At 34.1% G+C, this 27,247-nt stretch overlaps 1 protein-coding gene across 1 annotated transcript in view; it reads right to left on the bottom strand.

The window, feature by feature from the left end:
- The window catches only part of LOC149072216 (protein strawberry notch homolog 1-like), a 128,745-nt gene that overhangs the window by 18,172 nt on the left and 83,326 nt on the right, over positions 1–27,247 (bottom strand). The window contains exons 18-27 of the mRNA XM_089246654.1: positions 26,412–26,540; positions 25,347–25,482; positions 14,655–14,767; positions 12,859–12,930; positions 12,202–12,301; positions 9,539–9,613; positions 8,996–9,142; positions 4,319–4,413; positions 3,170–3,262; positions 1,792–1,956 (exon numbers count right to left, since the gene is read on the bottom strand). Of these exons, the coding sequence (XP_089102780.1) occupies positions 1,792–1,956; positions 3,170–3,262; positions 4,319–4,413; positions 8,996–9,142; positions 9,539–9,613; positions 12,202–12,301; positions 12,859–12,930; positions 14,655–14,767; positions 25,347–25,482; positions 26,412–26,540 (1,125 nt within the window). The remainder of the gene's footprint in view (positions 1–1,791; positions 1,957–3,169; positions 3,263–4,318; positions 4,414–8,995; positions 9,143–9,538; positions 9,614–12,201; positions 12,302–12,858; positions 12,931–14,654; positions 14,768–25,346; positions 25,483–26,411; positions 26,541–27,247) is intronic.

Genomic DNA, 27,247 nt, shown 5'->3' on the forward strand with positions numbered 1-27,247 from the left:
TAGCAGTCAGCAGGTATGCACTTACCATAGTTCTTAGTGTAGATACTGCATGGGTGGATGCACTGAAGTGCAAAAAATATATATATATTTGTTAGCTTAACATAAACATTGTGTTAGCACAGGGGTACTCAACCCTTTTGACCAGGCAGAATGCTTAACTGATTTGATAAACTAGCTACAGGCTACTCAGATTATTGGGTAATGGGTCATAGGCCACAATGAAACGAAATATTTTTTTTTTCAATTTTTAAAACAAAACTTATGTTCCTTTGAGCTTATCTCAGTGAGTAAAGAAACAACTAGTGAAAAGTGGATAATCTAGTGCCAGATAACTGGATCAAGGAGCACCAAATTCACACATTTTCATTCAAGATCCCCTGATATGGTTTACATTTTAAACTAATAGCAATCAAATTGGAGTTGATGTCACGGGTCATAGGTTGAGTTATGCATGCATTAACATATCTGCAGCACCTTCCCAGCATAATACTCAACTTTCATGTAATTAATGTTTTTATTTTATTCTACAAACAATTTTTGTTAGAAAATGCCTGCTTCATAGAATCAGTTCTGAATAGTTGAAATGTTATTTAATTATTTGATACTTAAATATTATACCATAATGTTCATGGTCAATTTCAAAGAGAATATGTTTACAAAACGTAAAGATATGCAAGAAAAGTAAAGTAAGAACTGCACAAGTACAAAAAAAAAATTGCTACACAAGCCCAAAAAGTTATTTTTTTAAACAATAAGCACCTCAGAAGATAGCATAGTATCCATAGTTTCCCTGGACAGATCGTAACGTTCTCTTGGGAATACATTCTAATCAAGTTATTAAATTTTTAAAAAAGATGAATGCCAGAACTCTGCCACCGGACGTATCTTTTTAGCTAAGATCAAAGTGTAGCAGATTGGCTAAGAAATACTGCAAATTTAATAAAACAAATATACCACACTGCATATTTTTTGCACAAAGAATTCTTTAATAAATGATTTAGAACAGAAAAACATTTCTAAAGATGTATTATGAAGAGTCATCAGAGGTACATTTGAATATTTTCATACACACGGAATGATTTTTACTTTTATTTTAGTTGCATTTTGATGGCCAAGACATACAGTACAGTTTCACATCATGAAAATAATCTGTTAAAATTTCCCTTGGAATTTTCTTACATCTCTCTCAATAATGCCTTATTAATTCATCATTCAACAATTTGGGTATCAGACCAGTTACATAAAACTATGATAGTCTTTGCGTGCCATATCAAAAATATTAGAAATTATACTTCTAAGATAGAAATAAATCAATGATGTAAATGGATATAAATCTGGTTAACACAAATCCAACACTACCCAAATTGATGTGAAGACCTCTTCAAGGTTGGGTACCAGCCCGTTGTTCTTCCACTATTATGAGGTACAAAAGCCATATTCATGCCCAAACTTACTATATCAATGACGCATCAGCCTACCCCCCTTTTTTTCGTATAACACAAACTCATCTTACACATTTTCTGATTTTTTCTGCATAGTAATGTTTTCTTAGTAATCTGAGAGGTGGTCTGAAGTCCCATTCACCTCAAATTACCAAGGCAGTTCTGTATCACTGAAAAAATTTGAAACACAGCAAAATATACAAAAACATGGAAAACTCTTACCACACATTTTCACTTAAATGAATGATATTTGGATGAGTTTTCATATATTTTAAGAAGAACTCAAAGATAATGTACAATACAATAACATGTTTTTTATTAAAAATAAACTCCAGGAAGATAAACAAACCTTGCGATACTTTGTTTTCAGTTCAGAGAGTGTCTCTTGTTTAGCTTGCAATCCTGTATTAGGTCTGTAAATTCGGAAAAGCTTTTCTTCACGCTCTCTTTTATTGAAGCGAGAGCGAGCATTGTCTAACACAGCTAAAATGGCAGTTTTCCTGTTGTTCCTTGTCTGCAAATGTTGAACAGTTAATTATCTTATACAGTAATAAAGTTTAAAATTTCAAAAACAAAAATACTATATGTTACGGTCAGAAATAAAAGAAAAGCTAGCTATATTGATCATAAACAAACAGAAAAAAATTACTGCCACTCTGAAAAATAAACAAAATCATTGCGTTTAAAAAATCACAATCATAACTAAATTTGGTGTACTATTAGGGATGGGACGAATAGTGATTTGGCAGAATATCGAATATTTAGTGGCTGAATAATAATTTTCATCACAATTATAAATAAATTAGTACTTTCAGTTGAAAGTAAAGTTATTGGCAATTTTAAATATTGAATTTTAATTATGCAATTTATTATTTAAATAAATGTTAAAAACTGGAAATTGAAATTTTTTTATTGCCATGATACTGACAATAAAATTTAATAATGATATAATGTATTTTAACACTTTTCAACACTTGTTACAATTTCACATCTAATTAAGATAATGTCAACCATTATTTACTAGTAATGGATCATAAAATTTATGACTCATTTTCTTATTTCTTCTCTTTAGATGTTCTTTTCCCCCTTTAGCCTCTTTCAACGAATTGATTCTGTGCTGCAATATATAAATAGATGTCATGACGAATTGACATGGCAGCAAACTTGTACAGCTACGAATTTGAGCTGCGACAAATTTGTGCCACAACAGATTGCCACTGCAACAAACTTGTACCGTGACGTGTTGGCACTACAACGAATTTGTACCGCGACGAATTGACAAGCTACGGCCCCATGCCAGAATAGACAGCTAGACTAGTGCTCGGCTGGATTATCAGTCTACTATAATTGCAAAAATAAAAAGAAATTTCTAAAATATTTTAAGCTCATCAAGATAGGGTTTTCTTTCTTTCTGTGAAACCGAGCACAACTCTGGTCTATCGCAATGGGCAATTTGCTACCAATTAAGTTGTGTCTGAAGTATGAGTGTGCGTAACTAACAGTCAGAGTGCGTATATAGAGTTGTGTGTGAATTTTTAGTGTTATCTATATTCCAAACTGTGAGTAAAGTGTAATGATTGAATATTTGTGCTGTTGTAGGCCTGTTGCTTTCTGTGGCAAGACTTTTCAACAGGGATATCAGCTCGCATTCGTGCCTTGAAGTTGGGAGCCACAAGATAGGGTTATTGGAATTCTCTTTAAAAAAATTTAAATAGGTGTCGTCTTACTTGAGCTGAAAGATAAAAGCCCTCATCCTTATCTTCACATTCTTTCAGTTTATCTTCTGCCTCTTCCCAGCTGAAACCTCGTTCAACCAACACCTAAAAGCATTGGAGAAAAGAAGGGGATACGATACAAAATTTTGAGAGTACATATTTAGAACAATTTTCATATTTATATTCTTAAATCATACACAGAAATCTATTTCTAAAAAAAACCCCATTAAACGTTAAAAAACAATGAACAATTAAAGACCATTTTTTCAATTTTATACACAGTAATACACAAACTTAAATTTTAATGGTTCCTTAACCCTTTAAGTTGTTTTTAAAATTTTCCTGATCCACATTGGAAATAAAAGCATGTCAAGAACCCAAGAAATTTTGGGGTGACTGAGGTAAAGCAGATCAAGTTTGACGAGATATCTCAGGATTGCTGCTGTAAGGTTTAATATAAGTTAAACTAGACAATGATTTGGAAGTGGAAATGTCTGGTATGGATACATTTATATATCCACAATTTTGTGCTACAAGCATCCACCCAGAAAAATTAATATGCTGAGTATAAAAAGTCCCTTGAATCCATTAAAAAAAATTATATGGAAAATCTCTTGAACTATTTTTTATGAAGTTATATTAGAATGTGTTATATTATTTTATAAAATTAATATAACACATTCTGCTTTGTGGAACTGATGTAACTGCAGTAAAGAAAACAGCAAAAGCTGGAACTTAAATTTGATATTAATTCCAGATAAAGTCAGAAAACATTTACTGCATAGAAATAAAAAAATAGGAAGATACACTGCTTAAAACAATTAGGGGATATTATTTAAATTTATTAAATTTGTTTATTAAAATTTAGTTGATTAACTCTTGGGACCAAGGCCGGAACTAGAGGAGGGCAGCAGTTTTAGATGGGAACAAAGAACACTCATAAAATTATCAAATTTTAAAGTTGTGGGAGTGGCACAGTAATGTTTGCTCCGGATGGCAAAAATCCTACTTACGGCCCTGCTTGGGACAACTTTTTGTCAATATCTAACAATGTTCATCAATATTTTATGAATTAAAATATTTAAAAATCACAATCCTACACAAACTACATTTCCTCTAATTGTTTTGAGCAGTGTATTACACCATATAAAGATTACTTACAGTGTGAAGTTCTGTCTTGGCAGTTCCAGATGCATGCTTCCTCATGAAAGAGTGGCATTTCACTCTTTTTACTTGATCTCCTCCAGCTCCCAAATCTACAATATAAATAATAATTTACGCTTGATTAGCAGTTTCTTTTTGATTTCCACTTAATATGGATGAGAACTTTCATTATAAAATAGCAAATGTTAAAAAAACCCCTGGTATAATGGTGCCACCTGTCGTCAAAGAAGCAATCTCCACGAACAACCACAGTTTAGAGGGTGAATGGGTGGTTGAGGATGAAATAGAGAAAGATAGTGAATTATCAGGGATTATATGGTTAGGGAACTGGGGAACAAGGTGTATAGAGATTTTTGGGGTTTCGAGCGCTGTTGTCTTACTAGGGGAAAGATTGACAACGTTTGAGATGTTTTTCCGTAGACGAAAGCTCCCTGGGTGGGTATAAATCAAGGTAGGAAGGAATATTAGTGTGTCCCTGTCAGAGTACCAGACCTTGGTATTATCAAGCTCGGGGGAGGGGGGAGTTCAGATGTGAGATTCCAGTACTGCCAAGGGGTAGTAGGGGGTATAGGAGTAAAATCCAACAATTCAATTTAGGCCTGAAGGACATTTACTCTTCACTTGGGGTCACATTCTTTGAGCTTTCCGCATTCACCGATAGATGGCTTCGTTAGGATGGATTCATCAGAGTAGGTGGGGGTCTGGGAGGTTTACAATAGGCTTAGGTAAGGTTTTTTACTCCCAGACCACGTAGTCAGCAATGCGGGTTAGTTAACGATAACAGTATTCACAGGGAATTACCCACCTCTGATGGCTTCTCAACTGACACTAAATCATGAAGCAAATTAAAATGTGCTCTAACAAATGCCACGAGCTTGGGCAATAAGATTTTTTAGAAACTATAATAAATGTGGAGGGGGCCTGGATCTTATAGCCATTACAAAATCTTGGGCAAACAATGGGGATGAATCATTCTTACAAATCTCAGGGTACAATACTTTAACTAATAGATCTGAAAGGAAAGAGGTGGAGTTTTGATACACGTGAAATCATGTTTGAAGGCTAGAGATTGTAACTAGGCTAGAAGGCTAGAGTTGTTGTTTAACTGATGTCCAGGTTCGGTTGAGAAATACTGCACTAGACTGGGACCTTCGTGATGTTAATTTTTCCTTCTTACTGGAGTAAGAGGGGGAAAATCACAACCGACTAAACCAACCTGGCTCGGCCCTTCCGCAGGACAGATTATATATATATATATATATTCCTTTTCCTATTCACATTTTTTGAAGTCTGATGTTAGACACTTGTTATTTGCGTTATTTGCTCTATCGTCATACTTTGGTGTTGGTCTACGATTTCAAGCTTGTCACAGCATTCCAATAGTTCTCTTTTGTCAGCTGCCTCTCCTGCATAATTTATGGTTCAATTCTCCCCAAAAGTTTGAGTTATTTTCCCACATAAAAGAGAACCACTTCAAAGCATAAATAGGTGTATAAATCAATATTTTTACGATGCTCCTAGGAGCAGCGAAGCAGCGCACTTTTAGAAACTGATATTCCTTTGCTGTAATAATAATAATAATGTTGCACCGCAACATAATTAATAGCGAATGAGTAACATACTTGTCTTCTCTTGAACTCTCTTGTTCTGTCACATGCGTGTACTGCACTATTTCGTTGTTCGCTATAGCTAGTCGGTAAAGATCAACAGATTAAAAAAAAAAAAAGATATTTAAAAAAAACAACTTTCTTCCTTTGCGGGGGGGGGGGGGGGGGGGATTGGCACCATTTCACCTGGCCCCCCTCAAGGATAGGATGCAGCCCTGAGGCACGGGACAATCACCATTGTTTGTTTTTTCGTGCTATAAATTCACTACAGAGCCCCCACCCCATGAAAACTCCGACTTGTGGACCTGCCGATGATCCAACAGCTTTGCTCCACAACGTGGGGGAAAGGTCATGTCTTTCTAGGGAAAACCAATATTGTTCCCAAGGACTCCCAACTGTTGTGAAAGTCAAACCACCCCCCTCCTTAGGAATCATCACGCACTCCTGAGAACATTGCTGTAAGGGAATATTACAGATGTTGAAAGGTCCAAAGCAAAGAAAAGTTTTTTTTTGTTCATCCAGGCTAAATAGCTTTTTTGCTACAACCTGCACATTGACATTGTTCGTTTCTGTTGCTACTCACCCATCCATCCTTCCAGAAAAAAATAGAAGAGAAACCCGAGAGAGTAAAAAAATATTGAATGCCACAGCTTCTTCAAAGCTTAAATTTTAGGGGGAATATTAAAAAAAAAGATCTCTGGAAAATCATAAAAAAAATCTGTGACCTTCACTAAACTTTTTAGACTTTTTCAGGACTTCCATGAGTTCAACGTGACATTAGACACCCTGGTTAATGAATTTCTGCCCTTCAGCTGATTTTTATAGCTAGTTACAATGTAAGATTGATTTTTTACCATTAAATTTTTTTAGCCAAGATTAGATACTATATTCAATAGTAAAATAATAAATTTTACATTTGATTTTCAATGATCAGAAGGTTATCCAGTAATGTCAATCAGCATGGATGAATTTAATTGCATTTATTTAAGCTACAATAAGCTAAGAAGATTTCTTTCTGCTACCATGAATGGAAACTTTGCATTTGTGAAAAATATGCCTCAACAGTATTTTGTAACATTAAATAAGAGCTTTTAAAAGATTTGTAATGATTTGCATATATTTTCCATTGAGGGTTGTTTGCTGCAGTTGCTGATGAAACACTTGTATTTTGTTTTGACCTCTGCATATAAAAGAATAGACAAAAGGATATAAAGTCAGTCCCTAAGGTAAATTATGTTTGTTAATTGGTTTATTAATATAATTGTTGATTTTTTTCTCTTAAAAATGAGTCAACTTTTCAAAACCGGGCCCTCCACACAGGGAAATTCACTTTACCAAGCCGCATGGTCTCAAAAAACGAATCAATTGGCATATATTATCTAATTTGTGCCCAACATTGTCTCAAGCGAGTACTTAGACCACATATACAGTGGAACCGCCCCTAATGGACACTTTTCTAATCCCTGTTACTGTGAAATAGGAATTTAATTTATTTCACTCACCGTTAGCAGACACTCTTGATAGCAGACAGTAAAATACGGTAAACTGTAATTTTTCTCTAAACGCCAAGAATTTATCATTCAGCTAAGATTATGTTTAATCTGTGTTGATAAATATACAGGGTGATTATAATACGATTAAATACTCGACGTTTGGGTTTACCCAAAATTCAAAACGAACACGGCTATAAGCGTTTCAGAACTATATGAAGTTCCTTCATCAGTAGCAGAAACAAAGAAGAAAAAGAAATATTGAAAAAACTCCTTATAGCGGGAGTTACTTCCTGTTGTAGACAAGAGTCAAATTTTTTTCAATATTTCTTTTTCTTCTTTGTTTCTTCTTAGTTTTTTTTGTCATTTTAAATGTTTCAATCAGCCAACGGTGCATAACCAATTCACAAATACTGATACCATCACCACAAAACCAGAGTTAGAGGGCAATAATCATGATTTTCATTATTATATTCAAAAGCCAAGCAAATACAGAAATAACATTTACACAAGGACAAAGAAAAGGGTTTTTTTTTTGTTATATAGTGTTATCATTCACCAACTCATCTTTGCAAGCATTAATACAGTGAAACCTGCTTTGAATGTTATCAAAAGATAGTCCTGTCAATGATTATTGCCTTGATGTGCACCTTTAAAAAAGCAAACCTGTCTAAAAATTAAAATTATTTCAATATCTTATATCCTGTTTCATGTGAATCCCACTGCATAAAGTCCTCCATAATAATCTAACAATGAATATTGTGTATGTTGCATTGTAGGCATGAACAATGAATAATTCATGCAACATAATTACTGTGACCTGCTGGAAAAAATTAACCATGTATAAACATTTTATTTATATACAACATTAACTATATACAGAGTGCATAGCAAATGGGATTATGGCATTTTACTAGCGCACCGTTGGTCTTAGAGGCATACTTTCAATTAGAAAAAGTATCCAAATAATGTGTAGTACTCAGATATGATATTCATGTTCCAAGGGGTTGTATAGTTATTAAAATAAAAAATTAATATACTGTTACTTAACGTTATAACTTTTATACTGTCCCCTGTGTGCCCAAAATCCCAATTAGAGAGTTGTTGCAATAAAGAGTGTCTGATGCCAACAAAAAAAAAATTCAGTGTTTTAAGTGCAATATTTACAGAAATATTTGAATTTGAAAAATGTAGGAAAGTTGGGAAAAAACAGTTAAATGCGAATAAAACAGGTTCCTCACATTTAATGCTGTTTTTTCCCAACTTTCCTCCATTTCTTAAATTCAAATATGTAAGCTAATATTACACTTAGAAACGTGAATTTTTTCTAGTTGGAATCAGGAGACAGAGCAACAATTTTATAACTGGTTCTTGAGCAGTGTCCATATAAAAGTTGACATTTTTATTTTAATAAGTATACAACCCTTCGCATAAAGAATGACATATCTGAATTCTACACGTTATTTAAATACTTTTTCTAATTGAAAGTATGTCTCTAAGACCAACAGTTCACCGGTAAAATGTCATACACTGTTACCTATGCATCCAGTATAAATAAGTGACATAAAAAATATTACCCAAAATTCCAAGATCATAACGGCCAGCTTTCTTAGCTTGTGCTATTACTGCATCCAATGTATCTGTGAAATACTTGAATAATGCATTCTGAAGCTCAACTTCAATACCTAAAATTCTGTTTAGGAATTTGCTCATGTTGTTGTAGTCTGATAAAAAGAAAAGAATAACAATTGAACTTAACAAAGGAAAAAGATAATAAATTTGATAACTTAGTTTAAGAACATATTTAATTTTCACCAATTCAACTATATTAGCATTGCAGTTATTTGGAAAAGACTCAATTATAGGAATAGCATCATCATTTTACAAGTCCTTGGTCAACAGGAGAATGCGATGTTTGCTAAGCTACCTGATTTTTTACACACTAAAATGGATTATTTCAATTGGTTGGATACAAAAGGAATGTAAAATAAAGACAGAAAACAGGAGGATTCCTACAAATATAGAGAACTGAAGGACTTTCCACTAAGATTAATTTCAAAAGGTTAAGGTTTATTAGAATAAAATTATTATAATGTATACAGACAAAAAAAAAAGTTTACCTTTCTCCAAAATAGGCATTAGTGTATAAGGATCTTTATTGATGATTCCCACTCCATTCAATGAATTCCTAACATCTAAAAAAATGTAAAATTCCTTTTAGAGCCATGATAGAATATGGGACAATAAGTTTTAAAATTGTTTCCAACACAAAATTTGGATGAAATTTTTTTATATCTAATTAATTTATTTATTGTGAATGGCAGGGGTGGTGCTTACATCACAAAGAGGGGGAAAAAACACAAACAAATAAATATACAAAGGAATGAAATAAACAAGCATGTAAAATAAAAGAAAAAATACATGGTGATATGAATAAAATACATATATTTTATATACCATGTATTTTATTCAATACAACTAAAATAAAAGAGGTATGTAAAATTACATAAAAGGATATAATGAAAAGTTGAAAGCACAACAACATAACAGTAGCTGGCTCAGAAATGATAAAAACTGAAAATTCCTCAGAAAAAAAATTAAAAAGCATAGCAAAGATGGAGAGAGATCAAATTTTAAAGTGGCCTTAAACGGATGGATTGTGGGTTTCGTTACAATTTCACTGGGTAATGAGTTCCATATGTGGGCTGTGCAAATGAAAAAACTATGGTATCTTGTATCATTTCAGCAGAACAGAATTCTGATTGTAAATTCATGGGCTCTTGTTGGTGAGTTGATGTGTGAGGATCGGCTGCTATGAATGTTCATCCTCTCTGTATTTTGTAGAGCAATACTAGATCAAAGCAAAGAAGAGTCGGCGTCATTCGAATGAGTGTTGATTCAGGTGTTCCGGTCTTTCTCTATAGGATTTTTCGTGGAGACCAGGTAGGTTAGGTCGTGCCCGAGTGGCATGGTAGTAAGATGCTCGTCTACCATCATGAAGGTTGTTGTCAGGGTCCCGGGTTCGAACCCAAGGGAGGATATAGATAAGATATTTTCCCTAACGAACTCAAGGCAATCACCGATAGACAGCGCCTTCGCTTCCAACCCATCTCACTAATGGCAGTAAATTGCAATATAGCGATATGGCCAGAGTTGGTGTTTGGTGAAGTAGGTAGGTTAGGTTCTTTGTAAATCTTTTTTGTGGCTGTTCAAGCATCTTGATGTCTCTCACTCAGTAAGGGGGCCCATACAGGTGAAGCATATTCTAGCATAGGTCTTACAAATGTGTTGAATGCCTGAATAAGTGCCAAGTTGCTGAATTTGCGATATGTATAAAAAATAAAATATGATAGTCTCTTGGCATGAGCTGAGATTTCACAGTAATGGCCTGAAAAATTCAAGGAGATATTTATGGGGATGCCAAGATCACAGTGTTCAGTGACCAATGGAAGACAGATGTTACCAATTGAGTACTGACAACCTGGGTTGATGTGCCCAAGATTAAGAACCACAGTTTTTGAGAGCAATACGGGAAATTTGTTGGATTAACACCATCTGCAAAGCTTGTTACAAGCAGCCTAAAGGTTGAAGCATGAGTTGATTTCATGGATGTTTGTATAAAATTTTACATCATCTGCGTACATGGAAACTTGTATGGAACACAGCACAGGTGGGAGGTCGTGAATGAAAACCGAAAAGAGCACAGGCCCAAGAAGAGATCCTTGAATTATACCACTTGTAACTTGCACAGGTCTCAACAGACAGCTTCTGACATGGACCTGCTGAGTTCTTTCTGATAGTGCTCAAATGCCTTTTTTAAATCCATGTCAGTAGGTACATTAATTTCTACGGCCCTGAAGACATTGGAGCATCTATACCACTGAGGATCTGCCAGGGATAAAAGCAAATTGATGATGTGTTAGAATAAGTCTTTCCAGTAAAAATGGCAATAATTCTTATAGTAGACACCATTCAAAAATGTTTGCATCCACGTTTGTTAAAGATATTGCACGATAATTTTCGGTTAATTTGGGTCTACCTTTCTTTTTGTATATTGGAGTGATAATTGCATGGTGCCAGACACCAGGCATATGACCAGCCTCAAAAAAGGTAGAAAACACTTGTGACAAGATAGCACTTATCCTCAAGCAGAACATCTTATAAAATTTAGCATTTAAACTGTCAGGACCAGGAACCAAGTTGGGTTTCATTTGAGTGATTATTCTAGAAATTTTGCTCTGAGTGAACATGGAATGAAACTGTGCTGGCAGAGGTTCTTCAATACTATCAACAATATGTACAGTTCTGTTATCACTCACAAATACCATAGAGAATGACTCCATCAGCAGATCAGCCTTTTCTTGGTCCATAATGGCAAAAGTTCCATAGATTTTTTCATTTAAATCAATCTTTTTTCTTATTCTCTCATTTCACTATTATATTCAAACACCAAGCATATAGAGATGGATAAGTTTGGAAATCAGAAATTATTGCTTATTTGCCACTAAATAATTTACTCACTAAAATAATTTGTTTCTTTACCAAACCATGAGAGAATTCCTAACATTTTTTTTCTTCATGCACTAAGGCATATTTTCTTCAAATTACTATGACATTAATTTCTGTACACAAGAGCTCAGACTGGCTTTGAAAAACATGATTGATGTGCAAAATACTTTAAAACCTAAAACATATTATTTTTTCAAATCGAAACTTTTGACAGAAAACAAGAAGGAACATATTTAAATCAAAAGTTCAAATAAAAATTTCAAGTGTGCATCACCATAAAAGAAGTTCCCCTGGTAGTTGCTGGGCGGAGAAACCAAGGGATTTTCATGCTCCATTATAGCTCTCATCATTGTTTCCAGGGCTGTTCTACCATACTGAAAGTAAATAAAAATTATTTTTACACTTTCAAGCAATGCAAATGTGCTTTTAAAACTAAAATTTAAATCAATACAACAGGATTCTTAATTTTTTCCCCATTTATTTGCCCTTTGATCCTTTTGTTTAGAGATATCAATCAAAATATACATGAAAAATATTTTATAGCATGCTTTCTAGACATCTTTTTCATAAAAACACAAATTTAAAAAAATAAATAAATTCAATTTTATTCTTCTTTAGCAATAGGTGGTTTAAAAAAATTTAATTTATGACTTAAGTGCTGAAATAAATGAAATTTTTGTTTTGTAAATTAAGTTTGGAATCTCTCACCTTCAAGGAAGAAAAAAAAAGTCAAATGTTTTTATGAATGAAGTTTTTTTCCAATTAATATAACTAATGTCTTCAATTCGGAACATTGGTCATTAAAATGTTAAAATAAGGCTTATACACCTTATCAGTTTTGCCATATTTTCTTATTTTATAAATTCCATGAAAAGAAATGTAAATAACAGAAATTTTGGCAATTCATTAATGATTACATTGACTCAAGTACCTTTGTATCAAAATTGAACATGCTCAAATCCCTGGACTCAGTTGCTCTTCTGTCACCATGGGTAAGAGCACCCTGGAGGAGAAAATTTTTCATTTATGTGAATAAATATAACAAAATCTATTCGAAAAATTCAGTGATCATTGAGAATGAATCGTGATTATTTAACACAAAGGGTTTGTCTTAAAGTAATATAAGGTGGGGAAAATTCTTGCAAGAAATTTATTGTTTGGAAAAAGGATGCAGAAAAAACAACAACAAATATCTTCTCAGAAATAATCCCCATAGTTACCTATAGCATTCAACAATTTCTGTTTTAATTTTTGGAAAGCTCTTAATAAAATTGGGAGTTTTAGAGTTGAGAAAACTACCTCATTTTTGGTAGTTATTCAGTTTGCTCTTGTTCAAGTGATTCTGTAGAGACAGAAATAGATGGAAGTCAGTGGGATCAGGGTTGGGAGTGTGTGGAGGGTGCTTGCCACAATATACTTCAGCATTGATTGCCCGCTCACTGGGAAGAAAGTTATAGACGATTATTCTACAGTGATTCCCACCAAACAGACAATAAGACCTCCTTGTGGGTCAATGTATGTCGGGTGACCTTTTATGCACTCACACTTGCAAAACTCCAGCTAGATTGTTGAAGGAAATGTCCTCGGTAGAACCCACTTCTCATCTCAGGTGATTATGCGATTAATAGATAATTTTCCTCCCTTTCCAGTAGCGACTGGCAAATATGAATGCACTTGTCCATCAGAGTCAGTCAACTGATGTGGAACCCATTTATAGAGTTGTTACAAACAACTAAAGAACTTTTGTTTACTTCTAAAACACACTTTAACATTTCCAAAATGATCACAATTATGATCATCAGACTGTAAACACAACTATTGCAGCTTGTCTGGCACCACCTATCATTTCTGACAAGAACTTTGTCCCCTACCTTATACTTAATTTAACCTAATAGTGCTAATACATTTTTTTCACATCTTACGCACAAGTATATTTTTGGTTTTAAGATTTTCATTAAACTCAAGCCAAAGCTCACAATTGCTGCACTGCCACCAGATGACAATTTATCCAAAGATGATGTGAAGATAAATTCAGAAAAGAAAATTCAACTGCCCTTGCAGGGAATCAAACCCACATCCTCTTCACTTACCAGATGAGTGCGCTGGACATACTACTACAATCTGGTGGCAGTGACAGCAATTGTGAGCTTTGGTCTGACCGTCCCTGTACAGTGCTGTTCAGCACACTTGAGCTCTAATGAAAGATTGAGGTTCATTGCCCTTATACAAATACAACGCCACAACAGGCAAAATGCCCAATGAGGTGGCTGATTAAAAGACCCTTGTAGTGGTTTAGTGTGCTCATCTGGTAAGTGAGAGGATGTGGGTTCAATTCCCTGCAAGGGCAGTTGAATTTTCTTTCCTAAATTAATCTTTGCACCAGTCAGCTGTTGAAACCTCCGTATGGATAGTGGAGAGTGACAGCTTTGGTTCTTCATTTTAATCATTTAATTCACTGCTAAAATATTTTCTTACTACTTCAAGTTGTTCTGTAATGGTCAGTTCTGACTATTAAGAATGAATCCTGTAGTGTGAAAACAATAGTTTTTGTAACAAATCACAATTGGATTGATGCATGCAGTTTTATATTTTCACAATAACAGTAACTTACAGCTGAATATATAATTTTCTTATCAAATTACTAATTCACAAGATATTTTTATACAGACAAAAAAGCAGAAAAGGAATGATCAAATTTTAAACCACTTGTGAATGAAAAGTACTTACTAAGCTTTCCAGTCTTTTGGCAACAATGGACGCAAACCTTCTTTCACCAGCAAGGTCAGAAATTAAAAACAAATATTCAGGAGCATTTACTTGATTGGAACGATGAGTTCGTCCTAAAGGGAGACGAGATTATTCAAACAATTCATGCAAGCAAAAAAAGTTCTATTAAACCAATAATACATACATTTTGAGAAACAACGATGGTTATGTGTCACTTAGTTTCTATAAACTAACAAATCTGATTCAAAATGTATTCATGTTAAATTTTTTAAATACTAAATTTAGTTAATATGAAACTCAAATATAATTTTAAAAAATCTTTATATTCAGGGAACTTCAAAATGAAGAATTGTATTATGTGTGTTTTGCAATATTTGTGATGGAAAAGCTTGATTCATTTTCAAACAAAGCTGCAAATGAAAAAAAAAAAAAAACAGCAGCATAAAAAGGAAAAATTATTAAATGATGCACAACTCATAGCTTGATAATAAATATATATATAAATGATAATGTGTTATATAAATACAAACATGTGTTACACAAATCTAGACATGTGTTACACAAATCTAGACATGTGTTACACAAATACAAACATATAATATACAAAAAATACATGCACACATATTACAAACACTTTGTAGCCTCAAGGGACTGAAAAGTCCTTCCAGCAGGCCTAAAGGAATAAGCTGTAGAATATATATATATATATGTTTTGTAATAGTGCTATTATATTCATCACATATGTGATCAAATGTATTTTTGTTTATGTATATATCTCAGCTGCTCATCCTGAGAGAGAAACTCATTCCTCTTTATTATTATACTCTTTACTTTTACTCAATTCAATATTGTTTTTATATACTCTTTCAATACTTTCATCTAAATGGTTTTGCAATCTATGCGTCTGACAAAGTCAAAAATCCCGATTTATGTTTTTATTATTATTAAATTGATTTTCAGTGTGAAAAATGTTTAATATCTTAGGGGCAGTGAAGGAAAAGCCTTTTTTAATATGTTTTATTTGGTTTTGGCACTTGATAAACTCGATTATATCTATTTGTAGTTCTATTTTGATTTTTCGTTAAATAATTTTCATTTAATTGGGAAAATTTGATAACTCTGTACAAAAAGTTTTGTCTCAAAGTTAAAGTATGGCATTTGGGAACTATCGATTAATATTTGAGATATTATTCTGTTATATATATTATCTAATTTCCGAATATTCTCGTAATATGCTCCTCCCAAAGCATTGATTGCATAATTGACAATTGAATATATCCCTGCATAGAATAAATCTTTTAAAAAATGTTCATCAATCAAGTTTTTCATTTTGTAAATTATCACTGCATATTTTCTAATCTTTCTTATTAAAATATCACAGTGCGTGTTCCATTTAAGATCATTCTGTATTGCGATACCCAAATAATTTTACTCCCGAACAATATCTATTTCTTGGCAATGGCATTGATTGTTCTCCAGGCACTGACAATGGTTATGTATTCTTAGATGTTTGCGTTATAATTTATATGTTTCTTGTCTTCATATAAATAAATTTTGTTTTTTGAGTGTTAAGTTTTAATTTATGTTTAATTAACTAAATATTAATATTTGTTAGATCTACTTTTCTAATTAAATTTGCTGCAAATTTTTCTCATTAATGTTTTTTTTTATCTCTAAGATTGCTTTGGCAACATGATTTTTTTTCTCGTTTTAATTTGTTCCTCATAATAATTTTCTTCTGTTTACTTATCTTTGTATATTGTATTTTTGTTCAATATATACACATACATATATGTAATAAAAATTTGCGCACCAAGCAAGTTGTCCGAATGGAACAAAATTTTATATATGTGAGTACAGCATTGATATAAGTAAGTAGTTACATAATTAAAACAAAAGAATCATTTGTTACATGAAAAAATACATATGAATAAAGATCCTAATACTCCGTTGGGCCACCTCTAGCTTGAACACACAATGCGATCCGGGTGGGCATTGAGATATATAGGTCCCATATGGTGTCCTGCATCATCTCATTCTACAGTTGCTGTAAGTGCGCCTCTAGTTCAAATTCCTACGCTGCCCAACTTATCAAAAATAATCCCAGATGTGCTCGATTGATGACAAATCTGGGGGATCGGGCAGGTCAAGGAAAGGTGTTAATGTGGCAGAAGCATTCCTGTGACATCCTCACTCTGTGTTGTCCTGTTGAAACATGCCTCCTGGGAGCCCTGCCATGAGTGGCAACACATGTGGCTGAAGGATGTCACGAACATACAGCTGGGTTGTCATGGTACTATGGACGGATATTAGACGTTACTGGGTGTTGTATGCAATGGCATCCCATACCATCACGCGAGCGGTGCGCCGCTGTATAGTGAAGACAGGATTGAGGTGTTCGCCACGGAGGCTCCACACACATACATGGTTGTCATCGCTGCCAAAATTGAATCTCGATTCATCGCTGAAGACCTGGTTTCATTCTATTGCAGTCCAATCCAGTCGAGTTCAACACCACTCCAAACGGAAGTGATAGTGGATGGGTGTCATTGGTAGCACACATAATGGGTGCTGCGATACCAAATGTTCTTCAGCAAGGCACCTCAGGATGGTATGGATAGACACAGGGGCCTGTAGTGAAGCTGCTGCAGATGTCCAAATGGCAGACAATAATGCAGTTGGCACTGTGCGTGCTTGTTGAGTGATGTAACGGTCTTCTCGGATATTAATCTGCCGAGGGCGCCTGAGCATGGCAACCGTGCATGCAACCTCTCTCACCCACTGGTCCCAACACCTCACAGTAAAGTCAGATATAGGCTAAGTGGACCACCCAACTTCCATCATCCCAATAATTCTTCCTCTCTCGAACTCTGACAGCTGATCATATTGTCTTCTATGGTGCCGTAACGGTATCCCTCTGCAACAGATTAAGTGCAGGCAAAATTCCTCCGAGTACCTTTCTTATATGCCAAGGACAACGAAGTCCAATGCCCTCTGGTGGCATTACACATTGCGCAATAACGCTGTGCATCTAATTAGCATATATGCCGCACGTGTATCTTCATGCCAAATTTCGTTACGATCCCACAATTACTTTTTGGTGTGCAAATTTTTCTGGCAATGAGAGAGTATATATTAGGGGGGGGGGGCTAATTTTTTGATGTTTTAATATATTTCAGTTTGCCCCCCCCCCCATTTTTTCCCCCTTTATTCCAAGAAACAATTGGAGGCCTCATTTGTTAAAATCAGAGATTGGGAACCCATGCCTCACTGCGGTAGGAGTGGGAAGCCAGTGAGTGCCAAAGCGCATGAAGGTAAAGCATTGTCACTTCAATGGTGAAGCAGGTCGTAAGCTTGCGCCTAAACAGGAGGGGTGAAAACTACCATAACTCACTAAAACTACTATAACATACTAAAGGTTCACTGCACTTGTGTAACTGCCCTTCTTTTTCTCTCTTGTGGCATCCATTACTTTATTTTACCCTTCCCACGTGGTTGCTGTTGCTTTTTCCCAATCTTATTTCATCTTCAATTTTACCATTTTTTAAATTAATTTATCAAAAGGCCCTTCTCAAGGCTAAATTACTTAGTATTACTTTTTACTTATGCTATTTTTTTTTTTTGGAGTTTATGCTTATTCTTTCTTCTTTATTTCATCTGGATTCCAATGCATATTGAGGCAGTGTATTCTTCAAGTGCCTTGGTAGGTGCAGGCAGTGACTTGTTCGTTCATATGGCGCTCCACCATATGCCGGACTCTCGCCCTCAGTCTACCCTAGTTGCTGTTCGAACCAACTACAAGTGTAATTATGACTTCTAATTTGAGAAGTGGTGATCGAGATATTTATTTAATTGGCAGTGAGTGTCACCAAATTACCAGAAGCAAACTTCCATCTAACAGGCAAGTACTATCGGTGCTATTTTATAATTTACAGGAGGTTAAACTGTCCATAAGTGAAAGTGTCAACTTAATAGTGAGCGAATGCCTCATTTTTTGGGAGAAGGCAAGAATTCCTACAAGATAGATACCTCATTGTGTAGAAAAAACTATGAAGATGTACTCTTATTGGTGCAATCTTCAAAAAAATGTCTGCCATTTGTGAGACACGCAGAAAGAACATGAACGTAAGTTTATATCAAATGAAAAATTTGAATAATTTGACATTGCTCAAGCTAATGCTTTGAATTTTATAAAAATTGAAGAAAGACAGAAAATTTTTACTGAGTCAAAGAGAGCTGGGGCGAAGGAAGTCTTGGGGAAGTCGATATGAAGCTAGCAAAGCGTGAAGAAAGGTCATTATTTGCGAGTCAGGGAACATGAAAACAGACGGGCTAAGGCTCATTGTAGTTCTGAGATCACTGGCAATTTCATGAATTCATGGGAAGAATTGTCAGGCCAATTGAGGATATTTCTGATCATCCTGGGCCTTCATCAAACATTACCCAGACGTCTCTTATGGAAAACATGGATGCGCAGATAGGTTTAGGAATGAAAAATGTACATAACGAGCTCCAACACTGGTCGTATCAACGGTGTGATTACATTTCTAGAGCAGTATGCAGATTGAGAGATGATATATTTTCCATGTCGACACCACACGTATGAATTAGTGCTACTAAGTGTTTTCTTCAAAAAAAATCAGAGAAAAAGAAAATTTTGAAAAAGAAAATTATATGAACGGGTATAAATACTTAAAGAAAATATGTTGTGAGAGCGAAGTACTGAGTAATGTGAATTATCTTTTTAATGCACTGAAAAATTGAAAACTGAAACACGATTATCGGGAGCTCGTTGAATTATGTACAGTTTTTATTTGAAGGAACTCAGACTCTACTATCAAAATCAGGCCACCAGGGATTTCACATCATGCTCGATGGATGGCAAAGACAATTTAGTCCTTTAAAATGTTTTTATTTAGACAGTAATTGGCTTTAAAATTTTCTGAAGTGAACTGTCTGAAGAACATTTTTTTGTTTGTTGTAACAGTGTATATTAAAGCATGGATTGGACACCTTTGATTTTATAACGATAGTCAATTTTTATCATTTATCAAATTTTTAACAAGGTTTTCTAATGAATATTTACAAATTAAGTCATTGAGAATTTAGATATGCTATCTAATAATTATTTCAAGGTGGTTGTTTTTTTTCAGAAAAAACAATAGAACATTTCATTTCTCAGAAAAGTTTAAATTTAAAGAAATTGGATGTTGACATTAGCTTTCTGAAAATCTCACCATAGATCTTTGGGATAGGGATGATTCTTATTTAAAGTCACAACAAACATTCTGGAATCTCATTGTTGTTAATGACACAGCCGAAAGAGAGGTGAAATTGATGCAAGATGTTAATGGGCTCTTAACTGTGGATGAAGAGCAGAACCAATCTCTTCTCCAGTGAGTCAAAGACCAAAAAAAGCAGTACCCTAAACAAACATTTTCAAATGCTCAATTTTTAGCAAATTTTTTCTCCTACATCTTCATTCAATCAAGCTCGATGAGGCACAGGTTAATACTTATATATTGAAGAAATATTTGGTATACTTTCACATTATGGTAAAAGGAAAAAAATTAAGGGGTGGGCGCTTAAAAAATGTTAAATTTTTCACCATTATAATAAGGGCCACCCTAGTATATATATATTGTATACAATGGCTTTGTTGTCTTCCTTGTATCAAATTAAATCAATTATATTTCCATCACGTATATACAGTAGAAATGGTTAATTCAACTTTTGGGTAATTCGAACTTTTACAAACTTCCCTTGAGTTTTGTATCTAATTTAATGTTAAAAATATTCTAATTAAAAAAAGAAATTTGAGTTTTTTGGATAATTCAAAGTTGGAGGGGAAAAAATCATGATATTTGTACAAGCAAATTTAGTTTAGAAAATTTCTACAAGTCAGACTAATTTTCTCAATCAAATTTTTTTGGGGAATTTTCCAAAAAGTTTGAAAAAAAATTTGTTTTTCCTTTACTTTTTTTAAAAAATAATCTAACTCCTATTTTGACATTGCTCAGCTGGAGTGCATTGAGACCATACCTTTTAATACAGATTATGCTTTTCAACTCATAGATCAAGGTGCAACATTCGAAATCTGCATCTTTTTGTTGTCAGTAAGAGTATGAAAAATATCGGAAAGTACAAAATTGTAATATGTTAATGAAAGTATATCTCCTTGATAGCATAAGAATGATAAGCAAAATTTAAGAGAAACGATTTCAACGGATGATTATGAACTGTTTGCATAAATCAGGCTTTGAGCATGGCCAAAAAAGTTCAGCAATGATGCCGATTCCAGAAAAGTGGAATAATGTAGCAGCCTAGATCAATTATAATTATAAATTATTGAAATTTGGAAAACCGTTTCATAACTGATAAAATGTTGATAATTGGTAATTATTATCCTATGTGAATGTTGATGATTAAGTTGCAATTTGTAGTCATTTTACAGATCCAGGATAGATAAATTGGATAATTCGAACTGTTTTTTCCAGTAACTTTGGATTTTGAATTAACGAAGTTTGACTGTCTATATATATATATATTTGTATCAGACGATTTTATTCTTAACGTGTAAATTTGATGAGTTTTACTTTTCTTTCATATTTTCATTAGGGGTCATTCAAGTATTACGTCAGCATCAAGGGGGGGGGAGGGGTTTTTGGATTTGATGACAAGGGGGGGGGGGGTTTGAAGGCTGCTTATGTCATCAACCACCCCTTTTTGATGATATGAAATATTCTAAGCTGCTGACGAAATTTTGCTGAGGGGAGGGGGTCAAAAATGGCTGAAAATCTGCTTACGTAATACTTGTATGGCCCCTTACTTGATTGTATTTTTGGTATTTTTATATCTGTGGTGGTTTTCCATCTCTGTAATTGGGATCAGCCTGTTGAGATGTGCAAATAAGTAAATAAAAATTTTTGTTCATATGGATGCACGCTCTAACATAGAACAGCTGTGCCATGAGCTGAATTTTAGTATCAATCCTCAACAGAATTACTGTCACTTAAGCCCAATTAACTCATGTCCACCTCAAAATATTTTTTGATGTCCATGTCTCTTTCTGAATGTTTTTGAACCATTTCATCTATATATATCAATAAAACATATCCTGACTGACTGATTCATCATAGCCGAGCCAAAACCACTGAAGCTATGAAGATGAAATTTGGTCACTAGTTTCATTTTATGATGTAAGGGCTCCCACCAAGAAGTTTTTTTTAAAAAATATTCTCCTTAAACCTTAACTCTACCTCTAATCGGATCCCAATCCTTAATACTTCCATCTTCGAGGGTTTCTTTCAGTCCATAAAATCCCATTCATTAACTTTTCTCTCCTCCATTCTATCACATCCTATAAACTCGCCTCTAAACGTAATTTTAACAAAGCAAATTACTCCTTAATGCAAAATATTCTTTGCTCCCCACTTCAATGATTTCCCATCCATATCCTTTGGAGCACTTTAAAAATGTAAAAAAAATAAACATATGCTTAGCTACAGAGTACCAATTAAAAAGTTTCTTCTAAGTACGTTTTTAATCCATGGATCACCAGAGATATTATTTCATCAAGAGTAAAATCTGCCATATCACTTTCAAATATAAAACTAACAAATCCAACTGACTTAAATCTGTAATTTCAGCCTCCACCCAAGAACTCAGATACCTCATTTCTGCCCAAAAGACCGAATACCTATCTCATTCACTACCCCATTATTTAAAAACTAATCCAACAAAATTGGAGTTATCTTAGACCTAAATCTGTTGGCCCAACTTCCTTCAAAAATTCAAATAGATATATCCTCTCCTTCAGAGATGGCTGCCAAATTCAATTTAGCATTCTGCTCAGTTTTCTCAATAGATCCCTCCCCAATACTAATTTTTTGATTCTATTCACAACTCACCCCAACATCTTTCTCGGAACAGGATATCCTAAAATTAGAAAATAAAACCTTGTTCTGTTGGCCCCGATGACATCCCAAATTCCATTCTGAAATTTTATGCTGATGAAGGCTCAGACTATCTTTCAATGTTTCCCTAAACACTACTATCCTCCCATTCGACTGGAAAATCAATGAAATTATTCTAATCCACAAATCAGGTCCACTTTCCAATCCATCTCACCTTTAGGCCAACAGCAATCACCCCCTCCTGCTGCATATCTTTGAACATAGTGTAGCAAAAGAAATCCATATATCCACTTACACTCCATAAACTTTTTTCCCCTAATCAACACAGCTTTAGACAATCTCTCTACTACCTCTCAATTGGTGCTCTTCATCCACGACCTCTCAAGAGCCATCGATAAAAATTTACAAACTGATAATATTTTCCCTAAAGCTTATAATGAAGTTCCCCATGATAAACTTCTCGATAAACTCTCTCATCTTGGTCTCAACGTAAACAGTGTCCATTTTGAAGATCATAACTTCTCATCTACCTCCGTAAAGTATGGTACCCCTCAAGGATCAGTCCTCTCCCCACTATTCTTAATTTACATCAATGATCTCCCAGAATCCCAAAGCTGCACCACTAGATATCGTTCATCAAGAGTCCAATCAAGAACTTCAACATAACCTGACTTCAATCGTTGACTGGTGTTCATTATGGCAGATGCCTATCAATATCTCAAAAACAGTTTATATGAGAGTTGCTAGTAAATTACTTCCTCTTGAATACTCTTACTCCATCAATAATTTAACGTTATCCCAAGTTTCTCAAATTAAATACCTTGGTGTCATAATCTTAGTCGACTTACATTGAAGCAGACATGTTGACCAAGTTTATAAGAAATGTTTCAACACAAACTTTTCTTTCTCCGCTGCAACCTCAAACATTCCACTCAGGTCGGGATATCAGACTACTCTGTACCAATCATATATTTCTCCTGTTGTTTCTTACGCCGCTGAAATCTGGGACCCCACACCTCCAGTGATATAGACAAACTCGAATCAATCCAAAATAATTCCACCGGATTTGTCCACGACTGCTGGCCATCTTCTGTTTCCATGTCCGAACTTGAAAACTAACTTAATCTCCTCCTTCTCTCTACTCTTCATCTCATTGCTGGATAAATCTTGTTATATAGGATTTTCCATGGCCATTTCATCAACTTTGATACTTCTAGTATCCTAGCCAAACCATCCTACATCTCAAGAAGACTCGACCATTCCCTTGAAATAAAACCTATTTTTGCTTCTACTGACTGCTTTAAATACAGCTTCTTTTCTCATACCATTTGGTGAATGGAATAAACTCCCCAGCTCTATTGTCGACTCTCCCACACTATCATTAGTTTTTTGTCCAATATCAAACAATATCTTTAGCACTTTCAATCACATCCCCTTGTATAGGCCCTAGGGCCAATAATATTGTATAAATAAATGCTATCCCTAAGGGGGTCATAAGGGGAATTCAAAGGTAACACAGAAATCACGCCAAGCCAAAACTGCTGAAGCTATAATTATGAAATTTGTTCAGTAGTTTTAATTCATGACGCAAAGGCTCACTAATAAGAGTTTTTTTTAAATTCAACCCCTAAGAGGGTCATAAGGGGATTCAAAGACTGCATAGAGAAATCACACCAAGCCGATACTGCTGGAGCTACAAATATGAAATTTAGTCAGTAATTTTATTATCTCACTAAGGAGGGACTTTTCAAATTTCAACCTCTAAGGGGGTCATAAGGCGGTTCAAAGATTATATGGGGCAATCATGGCAGAGCCGAAACCACTGAAGCCATAAATGTAAAATATGGGAAAAGTATAATAATTTATAATGTAGATACCCACTAAGGCAAGATTTCTGAAAATTCAACCCCCAATGGGGTCACAAGGCATTCAAATGTTATACGGGAGAGTCATCTTGAGTAATTTTTGTATTACCAAATGCACGCAAGCGAAGCCCAGGTAACAACTAGTGTATAAATATAATTCAGCTAATATAAAATGCACTGAAGGAAAAAGAGTCTTTTTAGAGCATGACTATTAGCATAAAACTGAACAAACAGTTTAGACATTCTAGGAGCTTATCTTTTCCATCTGCATGTATCAGACACTAAAATGAGCTGACCAAATTACAAATGGATCCATGAGAACACCTACAAACTCTACTGGGTTGTGTTACCACCATGGTTATGTACAGTGTAAAATAAGATCTTCAGTACAATATCTTCCTGTAAAAATTATCATTCATCCAATTTTGAAGCTGTTCATTTTAGTCTTCAATCAGTTTTTAATTTTTCAAATAGTGCTCCTTGGTGTTTAAAAAAAAAAACTTATCTTTACATACGTGGAACTAATTCAACAAATTTATATAGAAACATAGGGGAAGTCGTGTTTTGGCTAATGAAATGAACATGATTCCATAAAAAATTCGTGAGCCGCCGTATCACTGTATATGATAATACACAGCATCACATTTTTTATGTGAAACGAAACGTCAAGAAATCAAAATAATTTTTTTAGACAGGTTTTCATTTTATGAAGGTGAGCACCAAAGCACAAATCATTGATGGGACTTCTTTTGGTTTCATTCAAGACAGGTTTCTGTCTCACAGTATCTGTCTTAGGCAGGTTTCACTGTACCAAAATTTAACACAAAATCTTATATTATTGTTATTGAACATAATTCATATTGAACAAAAAAGTTTTTTTTAATGAAAAAAAATCAAAATCTGCTGCTAACCAAATTGTTGAATAGCACGATCAGCACTCCAAGGCAATTCCAATGTCATATGAACTCTGCGAGCTTGGTTTTTAACTCTTCTGTCTGACTGTAAAGATATACCAGAGCTGGCTGCTTCTGATATGATTGCAATATGCTAGAAATAAAAATCAATATTATAAGATCCGGCTATTAATATATAGGGAGATGCACCACTGAAATAGCCACAGTATCATATTTATAATGCAGTGAGTTTTGATTCAAGTCCTAAACATTTAAAATGTTTCTTGAAAGTAACTGTCAAACGTTTAAAAAAATTAAAGTTCCTAAAAGAACTACAGTCATGAAGTAAAAAGTTTCATTATGAGTCTAGGTTCATGAAATAACCTAGCTTGCCATTTAATGATAGGAAAAAGTAAAGTGGACAAAAGTTACGAACATGAAAGGGTGACATTGGACCGAAATGTTTTTCTCTAAATTAGCAAGTTAAAAGAAATCTGTTTTTGATTACATGTACATAATATAAAGTAGCCTATCAATATAAACAAAGGTAACTAGAACTTAAAAGTAGTAATAATATTGGGTTTATTGGAAAGTGAACTTGAAAGTTTAAAAAAATGGACCAAAATAGCCTGCATTTGTAGTACCAATATAAACACAAAAATAAAAAAAAAATAACTTTTTTTAATGGTCAGTTTTGAAGAGGTTAAACAACTGTATTGAAAACATTCATTCCAAAATTAAAGCAATTGCTGATTTACAACACACAAAAACAATTTTATACAGAAACTTTTTTAGGCAGTACAAGTAACATGTCTCACGACTGGGAGAGATGTGAACATTGGTATAAGCCTAGTTTTCCCATGTTTGTTTCGCCTAATTTTTCTTTCAACAAAAGCAGAAGTAATAAAGTTACTATGGAACAGAGTGTTGCAATAAAAGTCAGCTTGGTTCAAATTTCAATTGATTTTGAAGGGAAAAAATCCCATTTCCAAACAGATAATTTTGCTTTCAAGGAAAAACTTTGGAGCTCAATCATGTAGTTAGAACCCAAGTTTAATAGAAGTATTACAAATTACAACTTACTTTTTCACCATCCATAAACCTCTGCTTTTCTGTCATATTTAATGTCTCCAAAGGCACATCATTTTCTGATCTGGATTCATACTGAATAGTACCATCATTGCTAACAACTCTGCCTTTTCTACCAGTCATCTGATGAATAAAAAACCAAATTCAAAATATTCAGCAAAAAAAACAACAAACAAAAAAAAAACCATTACACTCGTAACTTTGTTTTTGGCTACAACCAATAATTGCATAGGACTTGACAAACCAGAAAAATTTTAGGCAGAAGCAAAATGGTCTTTTTTTTAAGAAAAAATTGATCAAAATTAGATATTTTTTCCAAATTTTTTAGAAGTTGGTAATCCTTTTCTCATGTTGGTAGATATGTCGACATAAATTCCAAAAAAAATTTTACTGTCAGACTCAAATTTAGTAATCACACATAGGAACCAAATATCAGTTATTGGTTATTATTAGTTTTTAGGCACAGAAATACCAATTATTTGATCACCATGGTGACCTGGGATTTGTCAAGCTCTGTCATATTGTCATTGAAAATTAATATATCTTTTTGCTGTACTGTCATATTTAAATGGCATCTGGAAGCTTCAACATCACAGTAACAATTGACAACTGTACTGATGCAACTTAAAGAAACAGTAGTGAAACATAGTTCTGTAAAACACTTTCCAAATTTTTTTTTAACTGAAAAAGGGTGCTACCAAAGTTCAGGAACAGTTTGTGTGAAGGTAGTGTTTCTTACAGTAAATCCGTGAGAAAAAGGTTCAAGAGTAAATATATCAATCTTCATGATGGACTGTGTACAAATTCAGGGATATATAAAAGTGAAAGAG

The sequence above is a fragment of the Pholcus phalangioides genome, unplaced genomic scaffold, assembly GCF_987345545.1.
Source record: "Pholcus phalangioides strain wild (caught in Gottingen) unplaced genomic scaffold, Ppha-v1.0 ptg000017l_1, whole genome shotgun sequence".
Lineage (NCBI taxonomy): Eukaryota > Metazoa > Arthropoda > Arachnida > Araneae > Pholcidae > Pholcus > Pholcus phalangioides.